Source organism: Maniola hyperantus, chromosome 8 (assembly GCF_902806685.2).
Source record: "Maniola hyperantus chromosome 8, iAphHyp1.2, whole genome shotgun sequence".
Classification (NCBI taxonomy): domain Eukaryota; kingdom Metazoa; phylum Arthropoda; class Insecta; order Lepidoptera; family Nymphalidae; genus Maniola; species Maniola hyperantus.
In genome coordinates, this window is record NC_048543.1 from 11,557,710 (window position 1) to 11,583,317 (window position 25,608).

Consider the following 25,608-nt stretch of genomic DNA (forward strand, 5'->3'; position numbering starts at 1 on the left):
ACTTAGTTGATCTTTTTCCCGATATTTACATTTATTTTCGCAGGCAAACTAAATTTAATGGGAAGTTTATCTGAAACTGAATGCTATACGTAGCCATTAGTACAGGGGAATGCCCTCGGATAAGTTGCTGATGAGGCAGACCCGATGCTTTATTTGTGGCCGGACATCTGTGACGCGCGATTAGTCAGACGAATCGTTACTGATCGCTATTTGTTAGTCGTTGGTTAGGTACCTAATAGATAGGTTCAACAAACTCCTGAAAGGCCGGCAACGCATTGGCGGTTCCTCTGGTGCTGCAAATGTTCATGGGCGGTGGTAATCACTTAACATCAGGTGACCCGCCTGCTCGTTTGCTCGCTATCTCTATTAAAAAAAAGGTATAGGTTCTTACTATTTTTTTAGAATATTTTTAATCGTTAATAAATTTAAAATACACCTGCCTAGTTATTAGATGATGCCCGCTCTAACAAATAGATGATAGGGTTTTAAAAAAATCCGTGAAACTCTTTGATTTTCCGGGACAAAACTATAGCCTATGCACATTCCCGGGGTACAAGCTATCTCTGTACCAAAGTTCGTCAAAATCGGTCAAACTGATGGACCGTCAAAACTACCAGACAGACAGACACACTATCGCATTTATAATATTACTAGCTTATGCTCGGGACTTCGTCCGCGTGGACTACACAAATTTCAAACCTCTATTTCACCCCCTTAGGGGTGGAATTTACAAAAATCCTTTCTTAGCGGATGCCTACGTCATATAAAAGCTAAGTATCTGCGTGCCAAATTTCAGCCCGATCCGTCCAGTAGTTTGAGCTGTCCGTTGATAGATCAGTCAGTTAGACAGTCAGTCACCTTTTCCTTTTATATATATTTAAAGATTAGTAATGGATAGTATGAATTAATGATTTAATTTTTGCTAGGTAGAGAGTAGAGACTATGAAGACTTGAACATATTTTTATTTATAACGTCTATTTAGGTAGACGTTATAAATAAAAATATGTTCAAGTCTTCTAATTACTAACCGGTATTAAAAACATAAATACCTAGTAACCAACTTCTACCTAACAAACTTAATCATCTATATCTACTTTGTAAGACGGTAAAATAAACGACAAGTTATTTAGAAAATACAACGTTTTTATTCATTTAAAAAATACTTGAAAACAATTCTCTTAATAACTACCTATAATATAAAACACGAAAAATGTTTCTACCTGTGTCCGCTACCTATAGACTTCAAAAGCATCTAACCGATGTGCACCAAACCAGTTTAATTAGAAAGGCAATAATGCGAAGATGGTTTTAAGTAAGTAAGTAAGTAAGTAAGTAAGTAAGACAGTAAATTTAAAGAATCTAATTATCTTTCTAATGCATTGATTAACCAAATATAAATATACTTAATTAGGTAGGTTACCTTTAAGAAATTATAGACACAAACATCATTTAGCGATTAATAAAACACAATAGGTACTTAGGTAGGTAGGTACTCATAACTTTTAGAAATAAACAAAATACCTACTTACATAATTTTTATTTGTTGACTTTCATGTCAACAATTTTACAAAAGGAAATGGTAGATACAAATTAAATAATTAAAGCTGCGAAGCTAAGCTAGAAGAGCCAAGAGTCCATGGAAGTATTTATCTGAAGAGTTAATATGCCTGCTTAGGTACTTGATTTTATTTTCTTAAATTTCGGTACACCAACAGCAAGTTCACAATTATTTTTTTTAATTCTTTATTTCAGCCAAATAATACCTAATTATACAATTTTCTGCATGCTTGACATGCTAGAAACTCTCTTGAGTTTATATGGATGTTGCACATTCCTCTTATAACAGGTAATACAGTCTTTTTCTGTGTGACATGCTACTTACTTTAAAAGTGTGGAGAAATGAAGGTATTAATTTATTTTATTTAATCTGCTGGAATCGATTGCAATCTGGGTATATCTACCTATACCTACATATGGAATAGAGCTAAATACTTACATTTAGGTACCTACCTACAGTACCTAATGTGAATTTTATTTTTAAAGTTAGATTAGGTAGGTTTAGAGTTCCTGAAATAGAATAAAATAATTTTGATGGCTATTCTGTTGTTTTTCCCCAAATTAAATTTAGAGTAGGTAGATATCTGCATCTTTTTCATTTAAATATTGCTAAAAAAGAAATTAATTTTAAATTTAATAAAATTTTAGTGCACTCTACAAATTTAAACATTTAAAAATTCACGACTGGCACCTAAAGTTTGACAGTTAAGTAGTTCTAAATTAAATTCGGTTTGTCTGCCCTTTTCTTATTACATTGTTACGAAATAGATGCAAATAAATAAATATTCCAATATTTAGTTGCGCTCAGAATCAGGTAGTACCAATGTCCTGTATTTTTATCACTTAATAAAGTATTATTTATACCTACTTCTATAACAATAGTAGGTACCTACCTACCTATGTATATTATTTAGATAAATATGTACCTACCAACAAAAATACATGCCTAATAAATAAAGCAACTTATTCAAATGGCTATTCTTTCCTCTCTACTATTTGTTACTTACAATACAAACAAAAATACAAGAATTTTCTTTAGTTTTTCACGTTTTCCGTCGGGAACTTGCCGTCGGTAATCCTGAACACCATTTTCTTATAACGGATTTTCAATTAACAACAACAATAACAGTTTGTGTGTTGGTTTTTATGTGAACACAATAAAGCACGTGGAAATTCCTGAATAAAAGCACACACGGCGTCGCGTTTCAGACGTGCTCGCTTCAAGAAGGTTGCGTGTCTGGCCGCCATATTGTATCGCGCCCCACCCACTCAAACACTGCGCAATCTGATTGGTCAGTAGACACGCCGTGGGCGGAGTATCCCGCGCCTAAATGTTGCCAGCTTTTTGAATAAATAATTTCTGTAATTTAAGTAATGAAGGCAATTATGGCGTTGTTTAGCTAAGTTTGCGCGGCAGCGAGTGGGAACTTTATATTTATACTCTCTTTATGTACGCCGACGCGGTTAATGCGCCCGATCTGTTTACGTTGCGAACGGTTTATTTATTGCGGGCGACGTTGCAAACGATTTAAACTGCAATTATTTTATGCGCTATAAGGAAAACATATTGCACGATTTAAATGCTTTGGACGTGGTATAAATTTAGATTATTCAAATTTTTATAGAGCTTGTTCCTATCTCTACATATTTTGTATTTTCTAATTTATTAGGTAGGTAAGTATTCATGATTTAAATAAAAAAATATCAACACAAACACAAGTTAAAAGAAATCACATTTTACCCATAGGTATAGGTACTACCAACACTATATTCACACAATTAGGTAGTCTTTCTTAGTTTTCTAAAATTTTCTCAATACCGACCTACCTACGTGTACCTAGGTTTTTTTAATCACAAAATATTGGAAGCATCAAGTAACCAATTAATTGAATGCCACAATAACGACCACGTCCATCCGAAGTAAACAGTGACGTCACGAGGCGTCACGGCAGTCCGATAAAAAGTCGATTTTATCCGCATAAGTTCGGCCAGCTGACTGCGCCCCCGCCCGCGCGCCCCGCGCCCGCACGCACTGAAAACTCAACACGGCGAGATTTCAGCTAGAGCGGGACAGTTCTATTCGGAAAATGTATAAACCAGAACGAGAGAAACGTATGGGGTCGCGACGGCGCGGTGGGCGGGAATGCCGAATGATGTATAGAGTGGTGGAGTTAGGTTCAAATTGCGTCGGGAAGTGGCCGAGATTAGAGCCAGTGCGGGCTGTAGCGCGCGCGTTCGTAAGCCCACTTAAGACTGTTTTTAATACTAGTATTTTTTACGCCCCGCAAGGATTTAGCGGCTTTTAGAAATACTCTGGTGGAGATCGCGCGGTTTGATTTATCGGTATCTGTTCTGTGTTTACGTTTGGTGACGGGCTGACCGCGTGGTCGTAATCCAGCGGCTTGCAGCAGATTATGACGGATATCAGCGGATTTGGTGCTCTGTGATCAGGAGCACCCCCGCTACAGCTGCTCGTAGTGGTCGAAACGAGGAGTTACATTTGCAGCGTAAGTCTATATCTACTTGTATCGTATGACTTATCTATACTTATTCAAAACACAAAAGCCTTTTATGAAACAGGTTCTACGACTTAAAAATGTAAACAAGCCGTGTGTGCCCTTTTAAGACAATAATAACACATTTAAATAACAATACACAAATCATAATGGCAATGTTAAATTAAACAATGAATAGGTAGGTACCTATCTACTTTATCAAGCAAAGCTAAATTTATTTTAAAACATTAGTAGGTAAGTACCTAGGTAGGTAGGTAATGGTAGTGATTCTGAAAGCAAATTAATTTTAGAGTAGATACATCCTACCTATTTGCATCTTTTTCTTACCAATGTAGGTACCTACCTACATACCTACCTAATAAGAAAAGGACAGACAAACACAATTTAATTTAGACGTGTCAAATCAAACCTCGTGACATCAGGTGCCAGTTGTTTAAAGTTAAGTGCACTAAAATTTATAATTTAGAGATTTTACCTAACCTCACATGTACCTAAGTACCTAACTAGGTATTACCAGGATTAGATAATAGTTATATTTTTTCTCCCATCTTTATTTGATTGACTCTGTTAACCCGTTTTGTTAGTCTGGTATAGTTCTTGCGACTGATTGGTTCAACATAGCAATACTAAAAAAAATATATACCCTAAATTTAGTTTAGAGAAAACATCAGAATCGGCACCAATACCTACCTACTTTAACAATCTACATTGGAACTTGGGAGATGACTTTAGTTAGATAGGTAGGTACCTACCTACCTACTCAAAAGTGAAGGTTATTGATTTGAAGCGGAAAACATTGGCGTTTAAGTAGGTATTAGATACCTATTAGGACCTACAAGTTTCAAAGTTTTTAATAAGTAAGTAGTTAGGCCTAAATCTGAATTTTATTTAATAATATAGTGTGAAATAACCTTTACTTATTAAATCACCTACCTAATATATTTCACTACCCATTTCAGCTACCTACTGCCGATAATATTTTAACTGTTACCTAAGTCCCTACCTACTTACCCGACCTACCTACTTAGTTGATTCAATTATTAAGTATGAGTCAATGTTTTTTTATCACGATACCGAAATTCGTAATCTACTGAAGAGTAATGCATTATAAAACCATAACAAAGTTTAGTAAGTACATATTACCTACTGTACAATTTTGTACAAGTTAAATTGTATAAAAAACTAAGTACTTAACTAGGTAAATAGATGATGCTCGTGACTTCTGCACGTAGGTACAGTGCGACAAGGCTATCTTGACGCGTGGCGAAAATTGGAACTAACGTTGCCGTCAAGTGTCCCCTTTATTGTTTTTTTCAAACCAGCAATGTATAGCGTGCAAAACTCGGGTCAATGCCCCGCCTACGACGCGGCATTGACTCCGAGTAGGTACTTAAGAAACTTTCGTTGACCTCTAGCGTCAGTCAGATGTTTTATTTGCGATACCTATATTGTTATTTTTATTTTCGCGTTTTTATTTAGGTATGGTAAATTATCAGTAATAAACAGTAGGTCCTATCACCTGTCGTTTTTGCTAAGGTTCTGATTACACCCTGTATAACCTGCTCCGACGTTACTTAGGTATTATACAAAGCAAAATAAAGGGCAAACGAAGGTCTGGCCATAGACGAATATCCTGGATTAAGAACTTTCGCCTTTGGCTCAAGGTCACTATTTAGGATAGCGGTGAACCAAGTCCAGTTAACCTTAAATATTGCCAAACTACGATAGGAATAGGAGGTGGCACTATAGAAGAAGAAAAAATCCGCGAACGACGTCGCGTGTAAAAGCTAGTCCTATTTAATTGATTCCCTTAGAAGTCCCGTAAATTGCTATTGCGCTGGAACCATGTCTCATTAACTTCGAAATGACGTCAATTTGATGTCTGCCGAAATAAAAATATACCATCAGCTCGAAACTTCAATCTAGTGCTGACGTCCTAAAATGGCGGGTACGCACATTAGCAATTAGCGGGACTTATACCTCTTACTAGAAAGCTTCGAATCATCATGTATGAGAACGAAATGCGAAGGAAGTTTCTAATTTTAGCCATAAAACACTAGTTAAGTACTTATAGATAGATACTTATCAAAAACAGATTTACAAAAAATAACCTTTCTCACGGAACGAGTATCATTCGATGTCAATATCGATACACAAAGTCTCGTTATCAGCTGATAGGTAGGCGAGATACAAATAGATACAGCCAAATATTTGTGTAACATGTCGTTTAACACATGTTTTACATTCTACTCTTATTCATTTCAACAACTTGCACGATACAATCGTAAACAATTTAAAGTGAGATTCGATTTTCAAAGATTTGTTATGATCCATCATAGTCCATAGCAAGTCATTGTTTAATTCGACGAGTGATGCTGATGTTCGATTTTTGAATAATGTTGTGTTTAGTGCATAGAGTTATGATATGAATTTTTGAGAAGTGTTAAGTGAGAAAAAAATCTGGAATAAAACCGTTAATAGGCATTAATGAAAATGCTAGGTAAATAAGTTTAGTAAGCAAATTCAGTTTCAAAAACTAGGTAAGTAAGTATGTGGTTATAAGAATCTTATATCAAAGAATCTATATACTTAGTAGGTACGTTTCTAAAATTCTATACTTTACTTTGGTGACATACCTATCCTTAACATTTACTTACTTTACCATATACAGTAATTTATTGATACTGACTTAGAATGTTGAATTATCAGGTAACTTTAGCTCACTGCCCGTGCTTTATTGCCGATACCGGTAAAAATCATCAATCATGTACATCATACAAAAGCGGTGATAGCCTAAGGTTGGTCTCCTATTCTGAAGGTCGGGGCGCGATTCCGGGCAAGCACCTCAAACTTTTCGGAGTTAAGTAGGATCTGCTTTTAAGCAATTACCGTTGTATCGCTTGCTTTAACGGTGAAGCATAACATCATGAGAAAACCTGCATGCGAGTTCTCCATTATTTTCTCAAAAATTGTGAAGTCTACCATTCCGCAATTGGCTAGCGTGAATGATTATGACTAATGGCCATAGGTCAATCATTAATGGTCCTTTTAAATAAGAGATGAGACCCATGTTCAATAATGAGCTGGCGATGGGTTGATGATGATGATGATGAACACAGAGTATGTCTGCGGAAACTTTCACGGTCACCATAAAAATTAGGCATGCAAAAAAATTACTTGCTAGATAAGTACTGACGGTAGGTTTACCTAGCAAAGTTACCTATTTTTTTCCTTATTTTTTCACTAAACATCTCATATTGTTAAAAATATGTCTTTATATTTAGTAGATAGGAATCATTTTAATTTCTAAATGAAAAAAAAAACAATAAGTAATAGGTATAATCTTCTAGTAATTTGTCAAATCGATACTAATCCCACGTGGAATATTACTTTAGATATGGTACGATATCAAAAAGTCTTTAGGGTATAAGCAAACTATGGACGTGTTAACTGTTTTGTTTGTCAAACGAACATAAATAGTAGATTGTACAACAAGGGCATAAAACAAGTTATTTTGTCCGAGACTTTTATCTACCTGAGCCGAAGGCGAGGGCAGATATTTGAGTCGAGGATAAAATGGTTTAATGACCGAGTTATAGGTAGGTACACTTTGCTTTTCACTTCGATTGCGAGGAAATGAAACAATAATATTTATAAGTAGGCACATGTCTAAAGTGAAATTCGAGCAATTTTGTAATGAGGTTGTATAGGCCGGGAGACCTATAGGTATACCCTTATCATAAGTGCAAAATGCTAGGTACTGGTACTATAGAAATTACATACTCACAATTTTATTTTGTATCATCCATGTGTCATCTCAGATAGATTCTGGTTACCTAAACACTTTATGCACGAGAGCATAAATACAGTTTTAGCCCGCTTACAGCCAGCATACATTTTGCGAGCATGTGAAGTGAAAAAGTAATTTTTAGGGTTCCGTACCTCAAAAGAAAAAAATTAACCCTTACCTATAGGATCACTTCGTTGTCTGTATGTCTGTCTGTCTGTCCGTCTGTCTGTCGTGTCTGTCAAGAAAACCTATAGGGTACTTCCCATTAACCTAGCAGGTAGGTAGGTCTTATAGCACAAGTAAAGGAATAAATTCGAAAACCGTGGATTTGTGGTTACATCACACACAAAAAAAGGTGTTAATGAACTACAGTAATAATTAGTAGGTACATATTTGTAATTTTATAAATAAGATAACTATATAGTACCAAGTGGGGTATCATATATAAAATTGCTTTACCTGTATATTCTAAAACAGATTTTTGTTTATTTTTATGCATAATAAAAATAAACAAAAATATTAATTATAAATATTGTTTTTGATTAATCGTGCAAAATGTCGGAAAAAAATACCCGAGTACGGAACCCTCGGTGCGCGAGTCTTACTTGGCCGGTTTTTTATTTAAGTGAAAGCTTCTTTAGGTGCGTTGGGTGACTTTGGGATGGGCAAAACCTTCAAGGTCGCGTCACCTGTACCCGTAGTACAAGATTTTACGTCTCACCAAACGAAACCAAATTCGAGAGTCGAAATACTTCCGCGTTACAGTAAAATGGACCTAAACAGCCTTGAATTGAAGTCAAATATTCAATGCCACTGATTTTAATTTCGCAATGTTTCCGCTTGGAGCGCTGGCTGTAGAAGTGTAGACAAACTTGAGCTTTAAAACAAGGCAATTAAGATCCAGTTTACTGTAACGCAGAAGTATTTTGACTCTCGAATTTGGTTTCGTTTGGTGAGACGTAAAATCTTGTACCTACTACGGGTACTGTAGCTTTAAGTATGACGTGCTACGCGTAGATATGATATGCGCGTAGGCACCTACCTACCCTTAAAACAAATTTCATTTTAATTGTTGATTGTTTGACCTAAATAATTAATTTGAAAATCCAAAATCACGGTTATGTCTGTTCTGTTACCAGTTCGCGACAGTCAACATGGCAATCGGGGTATGATGTGCGGGGGCTATGAAGGTGTGCGGGGTGTTCCCACCCTGATTGCCATGTCGACCTGTCTGTAGGTAGGTACTTACTTATGACATAATTTAGGAAATATCTTAGCTAAGTACCTAACTTCCTACCTAGACGGGTTTTAGTTTTTAATTTTATGTAGTTTAAAGTTTAAATAAGCCTAAGTATAGTGTTCATTGTAGAAGCAGATAAGTTTTAACACCCTGTCTGCTAATGTGCTCTGAGCCTTAGGGGACAGAAAATAGAGGCAGGAAAACAGACAATATTATGAATCAAATATTGTTATCACTGTTATTACATTTAACTAGCTTATGCCCGCGACTCTGTCCGTTCGGACTACACAATTTTAAACCCCTGTTTTACCTCTTTAGGGATTGAATTTCCCCAACCTTGCCAACAAACTGGCCCACCAGTTTGGAGAGAGTCACAAAATGTAAATATTTTGTATTTAATTTAATAAGTAAAAAAACAAAAGCAAAAATCCTTGTTCAGAGGATGTCTACGTCATATAATAGCTATCTGCATGCCAAATTTCAGCTCGATCAGTCCGGTAGTATGCGCTGTGTGTTGATAGATCTATCAGTCAGTCAGACAGTCAGTCAGCTTTTGCTTTTATATATTTATACAGAAGATAAACTGGGTGTATCTGTATTTGATTTTCTTCGTGAACGTACCTAGGTAGGTCTATAGGTACAACAAAACTCACGAAAGATAAGATTTAATCCGGAAAATACATTTTTATGTAATAATATTTCACATGTATTTCCGGCTTAAAATTTTACACAGTTTGTAATTTCCTTTATATTTTTCAACGGCACAGATAGGTAAATATAATAGCAGAATATAAAACGGCACACATCGCGCCGTCGGAATAACCACGTTCGCGCTTCGCCATCAGCCGTGAGCCACCTTTGTTCTTTTGTCGAACATTGAATTCCCGACGTTGCCCGTATATGCAAAAAGGGCAATTAAACCCATAAATCACTATGTGCGAGCATTTTTCCACCTATTATTCCACCTTTTATGATCCCGAAAAACGTTGCCCATTCACTGACAGCGCATTTGAAATATGAAAGTTGTTAGGCTGTATATCTCTATCACACAGTTATTTAGGTGCAGTCATGTGTTTGTTTTTTACAGCGTTGTGTACAGGCCTTAAATCATACTGATAATGCTGGTATACACAGTACAGATATATTGTTACAGTTGGAACTTTTTAACTTTCCTTTTACCGACTCACTTTATTATCATATCTGGTAGGATACTTCGACCACAGTATATATTACTTATAAAAACTTCGACACTAAATAAAATCGACTTTTTAATTGTACACAGTGTATAGATATAATAATAGTTTGGCTATGTTAGTACTAAGTATTATATTATATTCTATGGTTTGGCGTAGAATAGCGAATAAGTACCTACCTATGTAGGCGTACCTCCCTACATGATAATTAATTAAATTTTTTTTTTCATGTAGGTCAACTTGTGGTGCTTATGATAAGTAGGTTAAGTTACTACTTAGTACAATTTAAATTATCCCTAAAGTCACAATCTATAAGTAAATTGCTTTGATAGATTACTATTATATGCATAGGTTATATAGGTATATATGTATTATGTAACTGTATATCTATAACTGATAGGAACATTCTGACATAACTGCTATTTGATCCTATTAATCCGACAGGATTTAGGTACTTCACAGGGTCTTAATAAGTACTTACTTACCTTTTCAATGTTAAGTTTTATACAAATACTATTACCTACTAGAAACCTAAGAACCTACATTTTTATTTAAGTTACACTTGAGAAAAACTTGCCGGTCCGATTCCTAACCTGTGTATAGTCCGCGACAGGTTGAGATGTAAGGCGGTAAGGGTAATCGGGGTAAGGTGGGGGGACGCCCCGCACACCCGCACGTCTCGTGCGCTCGCCCGCACCAGGTTAGCGCGGGGGCTGTGCGCGGGTGTGCGAGGCGCTCCCTCCCCGATTGCTATCTCGACCTGAAAGTATAATATGGTCTCGTAAAAATTATAGTTCTACGGGTTTTCCGCATTATGGCGAGATATTTTATTTTTCTAGTCGAGCTTTACAATTTTAATTTTACTACAACATCTTTTTCCTTTTTTAAAGGTACACCAAATGCCAAACGCCTAGGGTCAAATCCATAGTCGCTTCTGCGGCTTATTCACCCCACGTCGAACAAAGGCTTCACCATTCACCTCCGCGTGTACAAAGAGGCGCTGGCGGCTGGCATGGAGCCGCTAAGCGAGAACGGCCTCTGTCTCAGTGAACTAGATCTCCACGGAGGTGGACATCTACACGAGTCAGTGGCCGCTTCCGTCGGCTCGGCCATATCCAGTCTGATGGCGCCTTTACACCACGAACCGCAACACACGCCCCTACACCACGCGCCACCGTTGCATCATGAACCACTCGAGAAGCTAAAAAGTAAGTACGTAGAAATAGCACGTACCAACATAGAAGATTAAGAAATACACATATCAGTAAGTATAACAGCAATATTGGTAGTCTACACTACAACATACAACACCTACACGAGTCAGGGGCCGGCCGCTTCCGTCGGCTCGGCCAAATCCAGTCTGATGGCGCCTTTACACTTAACACGTACCTATACAGAGTAGATTTAGAAATTCCATATTTCAATACAAACATAATATGTAGGTATATAGCGACCTCTGATATTATAACGACCGACATCCCAAGCAAATAAACAAAGCCGGGTTTTAAAAAGTAATAATAGTAACACTGACTTTTTTAGTAGAGTTTATTTAGACATAAGTAGGTATAAATTACAAAATAAGTAAAAGCTACTAAATTATTCAGACTTCGACACCGGTGACCCTGATTTTCTTTTTTGGTGTCGAGACAGGTTAGCCCGGGATCTAGGGCTCTTTTGGTACTAAGCCAAACGTTACAAAATCTGAAAATCTTTTGTGGATCGCATCTCGGGGCATAGCAATTTTAGGTCTCCTACTTTAACGCCTATTTTTAGTATTGCAGCAATACACACACGTCAACAACAAACAAAAGTAAGAACTTTTCTTACTTATTTATATCCATACCTACCTGCTAATAGATTGGAATGGGAAAGTGTGTTTGTTGATTTGCACTTTTTCTACACGACGGAGGAGCAACGGGAGGCGGCAAAAGACGGCCTTCCAATGACGTACTCTACATACTTTTTATTCTAGAAAAGGGATTGCACAGGTTATCCTAAATCCGCTGAAACAGACTCGCAGGCAAAAGCTAGTAACAGAATCATATCTTAAAGGCGGCAAGGCACAATTTAGAACTGTTATTTTCCAAAAACTATGGAAGGAATAGGAAAGCCTATTGCACACCTGAAAGTTGTGAAAACTTTAAAAGAAAATTAAATTATAGACGTAAAAATAGCTGATATCACTACTTAATAACAGCTGTGATCGAAATAATAATATCTATAATGATTGTTAGGATATTACTTACTAACATTTTTTTAAGTAAAAAGGACATCAAGCAGGAATATTCTGTGAGAGATGAAATAATAGAAAAATTGCGTATCATATCAGCAGGACATGAATAAACCGTAATTTTGTATACAATACGAGGTGCCCACATCACGTTACGGCTGTTTGTCGGAGCCCCTTTGATAGACGGTTTTTATTTTATAATATTCATCTCTATAAATAAAGTCATCGATTTGTAGCACGTGCAACCATTTTTGATGATGCGTAGCCAATTTTATTTACACTTTTTATGCATATAGTCAGCCACTCAATGTTCTTCTGTTGCATTTTAAGGTCTTCAACTTCTTTTTCTACTTCTACTATCATCATCATCATTATTATTCATTATCTATCCATCGCTGGCTCAGTACCGACACAGTTTTACGATTTATAGGTGAGAGATACGTAAAACTGGGGTACACTGCAAGGGTCTCCTCTCAGAATGCTCCTCTCAGAATGAAAACTTATTGGCTTTGCCGGATAGTCTACCACGCTGGCCAAGTGAGGATTGGTTTCTAGACGGCATCGTACCGGAACGCCAAATCGCTTAGCGGCACGGCTTTGTCGGAAGGGTGGTAGGATGTAACTAGCCGCGGCCGTTGTTTCCCCATCAGACAAAATTTACTGACAAGAAAAAATATTACACTACACTACGCATGCACCTGTTAAACAAATTCCATCAGTGATGATATTCTCGAGCGGGAAGCTGCAAGCGGGTAGAGCAGGAGAGGGGAGGGGGGTGATCGAATAGTTTTTACAAACACATCAATATAGGATTACGCGCCCCTGCCGTTTAGTTACGCAATTAGTATCGGGACAGGGGTGCATACAGGAAGGATCGGCACTCGATCTACTCGCACAAATGGTTTGTTTTATCTAGCCTCGTCAGGTCCAAGATAAAATATTGCAAGAATTGCAATATCCATGTTATATAGAATTAACTAACCTGCCCCGGCTTCGCTTGGGTGGAAATTCTATCTAAATACCTAAAGGAAACTTACATGTATAAAATCTCATGATTATAATAGTCTAGATTCAGAGGTTTGAGTTGCACGTTGATACTTACCTATGTCAGTCAGTCAACTTCTCCTTTTATATGTACTATGTACATTACTATATGAACAACTCACATTGGTCTTACACAACTAAAGAAGGAGGCTTATTAAGCTCAAAAGTTGTCGCACCAAATTACCTAACCTGTGGCCCTACCGCGGTTGTTTGACAGCTACAATGTCACGATTGCAATCATCTGTGATTGGTTAATGCTCGCTCACTATTGGCTACAATGCATTGTTGCAACAAGAATCGCACAAATTCAGCCAATCAGAACAATTGAGATTGTAATAATGATTGATGCAGGTTTTAGACAATCGCCCTACAGAGCTATTTTAATAAAGCAGATGTACCTAGGTGCTTATGTCCTATTGTATCGTAATCTGAATATATAAAAGGAAAAGACTGACTGACTGAGTGACTGACTGACTGACTGATCTGTCAACGCACAGCTCATACTACTGGATGGATCGGGCTGAAATTTGGTATGCAGATAGCTATTATGAAGTCGCGAGCATAAACTACTAGCTACTAGGTATTAACTTAATTCTATAAAATCGTTTGAGTGATCATCATCATCATCATGATCAACCCATCGCCGGCTCACTACAGAGCACGGGTCTCCTCTCAGAGTGAGAAGGGTTTTGGCCACAGTCTACCACGCTGGCCAAGTGCGGATTGGCAGACTTCACACACCTTTGAGAACATTATGGAGAAACTCTCAGGCATGCAGGTTTCCTCACGATGTTTTCCTTCACCGTTAAAGCAAGTGATAAATGTTAAGTACAAATACACTGCCTATCAGCATGCAATATGTTATGATATAAGTACCTAACAACGTTCACTGTTTATCCATATTCGCAATAAAGAAGTTTGTATTTGTATTTGTATTTGTATTTGTATAAGTAATTACTTAAAAACGCACATGACTCCGAAAAGTTAGAGGTGCCCGGGATCGAACCCCCGACCTCCGATTGGAAGGCGGACGTCCTAACCACTAGGCTACCACATCGTTTGAGTGATATAGGTAGGTAAATCTAGTAATATCTAATACCCGTGCTCATATGATATACCTATAAATTTATTATCTAACAACAAGAAATTTTTTCTAGGTAAATAAATAAAAACTATTATTTATTGTATAGTCTTGTTTATCTTTCAGGCTGAATCTGTATTCTGTAGTACCAAGCAATTTATTTCATACAAAAAACAGATACAATTTAACACACGTGAAGCCGGCGTAAACGAAATGATTCGCAATCCATCACCGGCGAACAAAAAAGGCAATCATTTAAAGTCAATCCAAATGAATCGACTAAATCGTCCATCTCTTTCATTCGTCATAGTTTTTGTACAAAAACAGTGTAACTTTCTCGCTTGCACAATAAAAAACGTCCCTCCGAAACCGGTGGACCATTATATTGCGATGATTAGCCTTGCACTTGCTTTGCCATTGAATTTAAATGGGGGATTAGAATGTATTTTATTTTATTAAAACTCTATTGTGTGTTAGTTCATTAGTCAATTGCTGTCGTCGTTTGGCGATTGTTGAAAAATTGGATTTTTATTTGTCTTTAGAACAAGCTTTTCTGCTCGACTGCGTTTGCGTGAATTTAGGTTTTTTAAATAATATATCCCATTGACTCCTTCAATCTGTCAGTTTTGTTTTCTTATATGGCAGTTTGCTATATTGATAAAAGATGCCATTGTTGCTGTTTTTCGTTATCATTTTCTGATACCAAAATCAAAGTTAGATCAAGCAAGTAAGAAGTAAGTAGATAAAGTACGCGGCCGATAGTTATGTGCCTAAATAGACTTTTAGGAGGTGATAGTAGTAGTGTAGAGCGCTGTCCCTGTCGTTGAGACCGACAAAACGTCATATAGGTATGAGTGACAGAGACAACGCTCTACAAGGCCGAAATGTCATTTTAAAGGCCGATGTACCTACCTTACTTTCGGCTGCGTACTGTACCTAATATTTTAATCTAGGTACTTACTGTGATTTTTGTATGGCGCGTGTTTTCAGTTTTTTGGCACTTTATTATACAGTAAATATTTTCAAAACAAGGGCAATGATAAGGCGTAGGTAGGCATAAATATTATAAGGTATCTGTACCATAGACTTTTTCATAAATTATTAAAAAAGTAATCGATTCAACATATGATATTGGAGCTTGAGCTTACGTCGAAGATTGTTCGCATATCCCGAGATTTTTATAAAATACGCGAAAAACACGTTTCGTGGCTTTAATTTTAAATTGAGCAGATTTTGCGGATTTCTCTAAAGCCTTCGTTGATTTTGTCGGTTTTTTTCACCTTCGAGTAACACCCTTTCTTATTAGGTTCGTGGATAAAATGGGAAACTAATTATCTGGCGCACTTACAGGATTCCTCGGCCTTGTCTCTCAATACATTTTAGGTTTTATATGCCTTTAGCGGATTTTCACGATTCAAAGATCAAGAAAAGTAAGTTAATAAAAGGTATTTCCAGATATTTTTTCTGGGATGCGTTACCTAAACGTATTTGTAACATATATTATAACATTATAATGTATTCGCACGATCTCGAATAGGTAAGTATTCAACTAAGAAGTACAACATTAACTTTTGCATAGAGTAGGGTCCGCCCATCACTATCAATATTAGACAGAAAGAAAACCGGTCAAGTGCAAGTCTGGCTGGCGCAACGAGGTTCCGTGCTACAGTCGTATTTTTTCGACATTTTGCACGATAAGTAATTCAAAAACTATGATGCGTAAAAATAAATAAAAATCTGTTTTGAAATGCGCAGGTGAAGACCTTTCATATGATATCCCACTTGATATAGTTATTTTGGTGTACCTACTTCGAAAATTGAAAATACTAATGATTAGTTCATGACCACAATTGTTTTGTGTGTGATGTAACCACAATTTCACGGTTTCAAGTTTTTCCCCGAATGTCTGCTGTAAGACCTACCTACCTGCCAAATTTCACGATTCTAGGTCAACGGGAAGAACCTACCCTGTAGGTTTCTAGACAGACCGACAGACAGACAGACAACAAAGTGATCCTATAAGGGTTCCGTTTTTCCTTTTGAGGTACGGAACCCTAAAAAGGAAGAATTTTTGATTCTGAGAAATTCTGAGAAACAAAATGTGTGGGATAGAGTAGTGTTAGTGTATACCTATTACCCACCCACCATTTTTCTAATAAAGAAAAGATTACCTAGAGGAATCTCAATTCTCAATAAATACTATGCAAATAAAAAATACAAAAGCCTAGGTAGGTATATTCTAGCAACACCGGTTACATTTTAAGATCCGCTTCAGTAACTTCTCTAACTGAGATGTAGTTTTATTAACTGGTGTGCACTTCAAGATTTAAAGTAGGAATAATCTTAAATCAGGGGATAGCCACTAGTCAGGCTGGTTCATAATATGAGTTACGGGTGAGCGAGCACCCTAATCCGGTACAAATATTTGTCCTGTTAGTTCGGATTATGAACTTTATCTCGACATTCCTAAATCTGACCGGCGCAGATATCGCTAGGGCGTCAGGGGTCTTTCCACTCCTATCAAATTAATGATTGTTTTTTACAAGATTCTTTTAAAGGATTACGTATAGAATAGAAAAGTTATTCAAATATAGTTTTACAAAGTGCTTTCGAATTTCAAGTAAAATCGTCATAAATCGTCAGATAAATCTACTACTGGTTCAGAAGGTCCTTCCCACCTAAAAGTTACCTTCTTTTTTCAAAAATTCATACAATAGTAGGTACAGTGCGTTCCCACTATGATACACTTATAAATCTCTAAATTACATAAAATTCTAAAATAAATTACCAATTTACCCATAATATAGACCTATGTTTAAAATTACCTGTAATTTTTTTCATTACTCTCTACTTTCACAATCATCTTAAATACACCGTAATTTATCATTGCAAAAACCGAACACAAAAACCCGGTGCCACACTGTCTGCTCCGCAGTTACTATAAAGTTTTTGTGCCACAAAAAAAATGGCGACCCCGGCCCCGGTGACATGAAATGAGAATTTAACACCGGGTACCGGTGTCGCCCCGCTTTGATGCGTGCGGGACTCATGTTTTTATTTTTTTTCGCTTTAAAAAAAATTAAGGTTAATAATTGGACACTTTTATAGGTTTAGGATACGAGAAAAGTAGGTACAAAACGATATTGAGATTTTCAAAAGTAGGTACCTGCTTACCAGAACAGGAAAAAGTTAGATCAGAAAACATGATTACAACTACGAGCTAGTAGGTAAGTACTTACATGATTACCTTCATTAGACTACACTACAATACATTACTTATTAATGGACAACAGCCAATGATATTAGAAGAAAATAGGTAGATACGTTATACGCGGACCGCAAGTGGCACGTTAAAACTAAGCTAATTAGCAAACCTGAGCTCAGTCGTCCGCTGTCGTCGCGCTATCGATGACGTCGTTGATAGTAATGTGTATTTTGTTTTCGTCTCCCAAAACAACCGAAAATGCCGTCGTGTGTGATGAGATTCTGCACAAACTACACAAGCAAGGTTTCCAAAAGTCAAGGAATCACATTTCATTCGTAAGTAAAACTATTTCTTTTATATAATTCGTATTTTTCACTTATTTAACAATAACAAACTCGTGCACGTTCGTGTAAAATGCAACTCATTGCAATTTGTACCTTATGTCACATGCCATAAGTACGTATCAAGTTATCGTTGTACGTATTTTAAAGTTTCCGATCAAAGAATATAAAATAAACAGATAGGTCTCTTCTGAGTATTGACAATTCAAATAGTGTGCATATTTCCTGTTTTAGGGAAGGATAAATTAACTATGGTCTAACATCTTTTTACGGTCCACTGCTGGGTCTCTTCATACAATGAGGGAATTTTGGCTATGAGTATGTAGATTGTGTAATAGTAAATATTTTCAAAAATAAAAAATATTTTCATTTCACATTTTATTCCTTTACCTACCTTCCCGCGGCTTCGTCCGCGTAAAATTTAGTAATTTTATTTCGACTTCTTTTCCATGTATGGGAGCCCCCTTTATTTAATTTAATTTAATTTTTATTATTTTTATTATAGCGGCAATAGAAATACATTCTGTGAAAATTTCAACTGTCTACCTATTACGGCTTACGAGATACAGCCCGCTGACAGATGGACGTACAGACAGCGGAGGCTTAGTAATAGGGTCCCGTTGGCACCCCTTGGGCACGGAACCCTAAAAACGAGCGGAACCGCGGGAAAAAGCTAGTTCGTAATATATTAAATACCACAGTATAAGGTTTTTATTTTACTATACAACTACAGTGTAGGCATAAATCGGCATTAGCCGAATAGACTTTACTGTTTTTTTTTTCTTTGGAGTTTCTAGTTTACCGTCTCGTCCCGTCTCTTTTACGCTCGCATTATTAGGCATATATCCGTCCTTCTTCCACTCTTCTGTGCAGGACGAGGTAGTGCAAAATATAACCGTCTCTTTTTCGTGCGCAACTGAAGCTGAGGTTATTAGTTCACCGTCCTTTACTCTCTGTTGTGTGAGGTTAAAATACTATCTATGCGTTTATGTGTGTTGAGTCTTTCGGCGCTGACGCAGCGTGCCATTACTAAACATCGAATTTGATATAAGTAACCTATCTACCTATTTTTCTTCTAATATCATTGACAACAGCAAAGAAACATTATATTGAAACTTTAAATAAAAGCTCAAAAAAATAACCCACAGAAGTAGATCCGCTAAAAAACATTCGAAAAGCGAGATAATTTCTGCGATGAAAACTTTTACAATAAATTATTGTACCTACCCTGATGTAAAAATATGTACCTATACCTACCTATCTTGTAACAGTTACTTAGTTGCCTACTTGCAGTTTATATTGCCAAATTAATAAAAACATGATATTATCCAACCGACGGACGTGTTGTTATAAGAATTTCACGCTTGTGATGTCGCCGCAGCAAAAAAAACCGTCTCCATCAATGTCAATATTTTCAAAATTCACGAGCTTTCCGCGGAGGGCGTGACTGCATTTTCTGTGCAACAGATGTCGCGGCATCGAACGTACGAGTAAAAAACCCTGAAGGAGGCGTGGTGGCAATAAATTTTGTCAAAATACGCGCTTGACATGAACGCTTCCCATCTCTAGCCCTATTAGAATAACAGAACAAATCGTTTTAATTTGTTAACAGCCGTTCCGAATGGGTGTCACATGTCTATGAGGTAGGCCTATAAATTGCTTAGTCGCGCCTTCACTAATTGCCGATGACAAAGTTTAATAGCTCGAGCACATGTTTATGGGTGTTTCCTTGTTAAAAAAAGTTGGGAATCACCGAAAAGAATTTTCAGGGTTTCTTAAATATGTAGAGCCGTACTGAGTATCTACCTACTACAGATGACGAGAGAAGATAGTTTTCTCAATTAAAGAAATCCAACTTCTACGTTGCCAGTTATTATGCAGTAGCTTTATGCCTAAAAATTAGAACAGCTAGCCTTAAGTACTTATCTAATTACCTATACTGTACAATTCATGCCCGCGTGGAATTTTTTTTTCCGCTCTGGACAACCTGGACTGGATTAATAGTATCAATTAATTTAGCCATTAAGGAAGTTACAAAAAAATGCATTTATATCGCATTTAGCTAGCTACAAAGAGCAATTCATTGTAAAAGTCAATAAGAATGCGGAATTGACAGATATCGGCAAACAATACGTCAACGGTACGAGAAATATTTGTAGCGGGAATGATTGATAGTGGTCGGCAGATGTCGCTTTAACCCTTGCACTGCTGTGATGCTGGCCATCTGTCGCGATGTTGTGGTCAGGGAGACCTCTTTAGCTGTTTTGTCACACGAATTAGATATAAGAAAATAAAGATATTTACCAAAGAATAACACAATCGTAAGCCCTAATCTTTTAATACATTACCTAAGTATCTAAAACCAGTACCCGTAGTACAAGATTTTACGTCTCACCAAACCAAACCAAATTCGAGAGTCGAAATACTTCCGCGTTACAGTAAACTGGATCTTAAATGCCTTCTTTTAAAGCTCAAGTTTGTCTACACTTCTACAGCCAGCGCTCCAAGCGGAAACATTGCGAAATTAAAATCAGTGGCATTGAATATTTGACTTCAATTCAAGGCTGTTTAGGTCCATTTTACTGTAACGCAGAAATACTTCGACTCTCGAATTTGGTTTGGTTTGGTGAGACGTAAAATCTTGTACTACGGGTAGGTACAGGTCTCGTGTTCAAATAAAACGGAAAATTTGTTACTATTTCTTAGTGATAGATTTTGAGCTTAAAAAAACTTTAGAATGTAAAATGAGCATAATATTATATAGGGAGAATAAATACAAATTATTTGAAACTACGATCATTAAACTCTATTCTGTTTTGCACAAGATTTACGAGATAAAATCTGACGCAATTCGGAGATTTAAATGAAAAGGCTCTAAAACCACGTGAAAATGTAGCTCGTCTCAAACATTTGAAGTCTATTTAATACTCATGAAAATTTAACGCCGACGACGCGTTTTATTAGCTCCGATGGTAATATATTTCGAAAACAATGTCCATATCTTTTGTATAATATTACTTTTCTCATTCCAGTTTTATTTGTCGCTATAAAAGGGCACAATAACGATGGTTAAAGAGTAGCTGCGTATTGCACACATAGGATAATAAATCTTTTTATTTTATGACAAATTGTTGTCTGAACGCTGCTCACCCTCGCCGCAACAAAAGATCTAGAACAAATAGGGACATAATGGGATGTGATGGCCAAATACGGCACAATGTGAACACACGTAAACATAAACACAATGATAGCCCTCCTGTGATATTAGTTTGACTGCAATCATATAAAATAGTTCATTGTTGATGTTATTTATTGCTAGTGGTCGAATTTCTCATGACCGTAATATCAGTCCATTTATTAAAGTAATGACTTCTCTAAGAACAGGAGTATTTTAAGGGGTTTGTGACTTATTAGGTATACTTTCAGTAGAATTGACACAGATATTAAATATAGTGACGAAAATAATTTTAACTTTTAGCTGGTTATAAAACTTTGGTTTGGTTGATAAAGGACCATCATCAGGTTTCTGCTTATGTCTACAAACTAAAATACCTGCAGTTTTGTATACCTATCAAAGCTCTGTATCAAAGAAAATTCAATTACCACACAGGAACGAAAATTAATTTTAAAAAATACCAGTAATAATATTCTGACTAAGTAAAACTAGTTTTTATTGATGATTTTATTTTCGTATCATCAGTATCCCAAATAGCGAAAATGTGAGGGCCCTAATGAACCTAATATGTAAAACTGACGAGGCGTTTGTATGAAATACGTTGACGTGTCATGTGATATATTATGATGTGAACAATAGACGCTTTGAGAGACGCGCCGACGACGCACGGACGCGGTCTGCGGGACCCAGCGTAATTGCAGTGTTATGACTTTACAATATTACTGCGTATCTGTTTTGCTCGAGCCCACTAAATAATGCCTATACCACAGTTCACGACAATTAGGGAACTTCTAACAAAACTTCGACGTCACTGGCAGGCGTCAAATGTTAGTAGATTTGACGCAGGTATACTGCTTTTTAAATCTGTTGACTAACGCTTGAGCTGCAGGTAGCCCAAAAGTAGCCCTATTTTTCTTTGATTTTACGTCAACATAGCCTAATATTTTTTTTGAGATATTGTCGATTCAAGATCAAACCGAGAGTTCCCTCACTCCAGTTCACTCTGCCTATACATAAGTAAAGTTTCAGGCAAGTGATGACCAAGATGTATCTGCAAAAAGCGGGAAAAAGCTGATATCAAAAAGGTAATGCAATCACCAAAAATCTGCAGTAGGTACATATTTCTGCCTTTTACCCATCGATGTCTTTTACCTATGTACTTAAGTATATTCTAATGAATGAACTGACAGAATAGAAATAACAATTATAACATTAATCGGACTAGAAATATTATTTCACAGAAGGTAAAATATGTAGTTAATGTATTTTCGCCCCCCGATTCGCTGGTGGTATAATATTGTAATCGGCATAAAATCTGTATCACTAATATATTTATGATATTACAGCTCCCACTAATATTTATGCAAATTGAAAATACGCAGAATGGCGTCGTTTATGCCACCCCCTGTCTGGTGCAAAACGACATATGTCAGATTTAAATGATTTCATCTGGTTTTCATGTTTATTCGTAACCGAAAAGTTGTTTATTTCTATTTGTGCATAAAAAGTAATATTGTAAAATTAAGGAAAGGTTCCATAAAATCTTTTCTTGCATTAGTCGACACGACTCACTTTAATTAAATCTTTTCAAAACAAGAAATTTATAGTAACCTATTCTATTTTATTTTTTCCAAATTACAAGGGTTATGATACCTGTGTTTGAAACTATTTTTCTTGCCATTTTAAGCAATGTTAAGTTTATATTATAGATGTCCAGTTTTGGTAAAATATTTGTTTCAGCAACCCCGTAATTAGGACTTTAAAAGGACTACATCTGAGTATCGATTTTATCAGCCAAGAATAACAGAAAGAAAATTAAGTAGTAAAAAAGTTAAGTAAAAGTCCCCAAAAGGGGATTTACGGAGTCAGTTAAAAAGAACAATCATCATTGCTTATGATCGCATAATGGGAACAATCCGACGTATCACTACACCCCATTCGAACTGTCATCGTCGACCGAAGGAAAGTAATTTGTGTCCATATGGGACCAGTGATTACCTCCCGAACACTTTCACCCTCGCGAATGCTCTTTCGCTGCCTATTCCGCATCCCCAAACTCATTTTCTAAGATCTCTTTAACACTGTATTGGAGGTTTAGGGTTAAATATATTATTTGTTTTGGGGTTATCTTTATAAAAGAAACTGGCTATTTATATTGTGATTTCATTTGTTTTCTTTGATTTTTAGTGTTCTGTGTCCTCAAAGAAAAAAAGGAACTCTTAGAGCACTTCATTATCTGTCCGTCTGTCGTGTCTGTCGAGACCCGTAAAGCTGTATACCTACTAATTGAGTCCAAAGATTAAGATCAAAATGGTATGAAGTTTTATTGAGTTTTTTGCTCCTACAGTAAAATTTTATTTCATGCAATTACTTACACCGTTTTGTTCGCCACCTCCTCAATTAAAAAAAAACAATATTTGACCATATTGTTAGTATTCACTCTTCTAAATAGCTACTTGTAAATCCTTAATCACTCACTATGACTAAGTACTCATCAATGCCCAGCCCCATACCATTAGACCAAGAGAGCTGAAATTTTGCACAAGGGTTCTGTTTTTAATGTATATGTATAGGAATAAGATCTAATTTTTTGAAATCCCCACAGAAGCGAAGCCTAGTAGGTATGGAGTAAAAATTTATATAAGTGCGGTTAAGCTTAATCCAATTATTGCATATGCGTATTCCAAAATTTACGTGTTGAAAACGATCTAAATCGTTCTCATTGCCGCTCCCCTCAATTTATTTACCGCAGTTTACTACTACAAATATTTTGTGGGGCATTTTTAGTCTCAGGTGGTCTGTAATTTGCTTGCGGGCTGCGGCAGAAGGGTTGTTCAGTTGATTTATCCTCTAATGTGCGCTCCGGGAGCAACTATGACTCCCCAGCGCATCACGCGGCAAGTCCTAAGACTAATTTTACCGCGAATTAACTTAGGTAATTACAGTTTAATTTACGAAGAAAATGATAGGTAGAAGACAATTACTTCATAGTTTGGTAAAGCAAAGTTGGGTAAGTACATGGAAGCAATCGGTTGAGCTTTCAGTTGCCTACACTGATTAGTGAATTGTTACATAATTCATAATTTTTTATTGCAAAAAATACACGTGAAGTGGTGTTACAATATTTTTTTGGAAACAGTGTATTACCAAGTATGGCGTCCAATGTTATTAAGTAGGTACAATAAATGTCAATAATATATACCTAATTTAAATAAGTCATCAATAATTAGTATTTTAAAGGAGAATATTGAGTACGAAACCAAATAAAACATTGCGATTCCAAAATGTTAATTATTAAAATTAATAAAATATTATGTAAACACACATCAAAAGTGGAAAAAAGTACTTATGTCAACATGCTCTCATTAAAATTATTATTAGTTATAGTAGGTACCTACCTACTTAGATTAGTAATTGTTAACAACAAACACTTTATCCGCCAAATTATCATTCTTTGAAATTTAAGAAGTCATTAACCGAGTAAAAACAATGAAATAATAACCACTCGTGTAGCTTCCGTTTAAATTTAGGAAGTGTCATTTCTTTCATGGCCGTTGGTAGATTATTGAATATTTGAATCGCCATACAAAATGCATTTTGTCTATATAAAGTTAGTTTGATTCTGGGTACAAGCAGTCTATCTTTATGCCTTGTTACTCTTTGTAGAACCTGGCCATGAGTTTCAAAGTATTCGGGATCCTTTTTGACGAAGATACAGACAATGCTAATATTGGATCTAACTTTTCATGATTTGAAAAGAACAACTACTGAGCTTCTTCTTCTTCTCCTCTGTAGTATATCCTTTCCGAACCAGTGGCAGTATCAGTGGCGTATCATAATAGATTATACTTATTTTGTCCAACATGAAATGAATTTTTGATTGTGGTATGAAAAAAGGAAAATATTTGAAACGCTGATCCCCTAATAGGCAATTTCTAAATGAATCCTTACTAATTTTTTTTTTTACAATGCAGAGTGACTTGATAACTGCAAAAAATGTCCTCTAAAAGATCTCACCGACCTTGAAAGAAGCGCCTCCATTCTAAATACTTACACGTTGTACAGAACAGAATCCTCAAAGGATACGTGTCATGTCTCTCTAAAATAACGAAACATGAAAAATTTCCAGACGCCCACATCAGACTGATAAATGGCTTCCGAAAATCCAAAAGGAAGTTACAGCTTACTTGGGATTTGGTCTAGAACCTCTCACGTCCCATAACTGGTGCACTTCG

General features: G+C 36.3%; 1 protein-coding gene across 2 annotated transcripts in view; it reads left to right on the top strand.

Moving 5' to 3' along the window:
- The first annotated feature begins 3,752 nt into the window (after positions 1 to 3,752).
- Ptx1 (pituitary homeobox homolog Ptx1) overlaps positions 3,753 to 25,608 on the top strand; it is a 64,329-nt gene continuing 42,473 nt past the window's right edge. For both annotated transcript variants that reach the window (XM_034970861.2, XM_069500144.1), the window contains exons 1-2: positions 3,753 to 4,065; positions 11,188 to 11,505. In XM_034970861.2, coding sequence (XP_034826752.1) covers positions 11,310 to 11,505 — 196 coding nt within the window. In that variant the 5' untranslated portion in view covers positions 3,753 to 4,065; positions 11,188 to 11,309. The remainder of the gene's footprint in view (positions 4,066 to 11,187; positions 11,506 to 25,608) is intronic.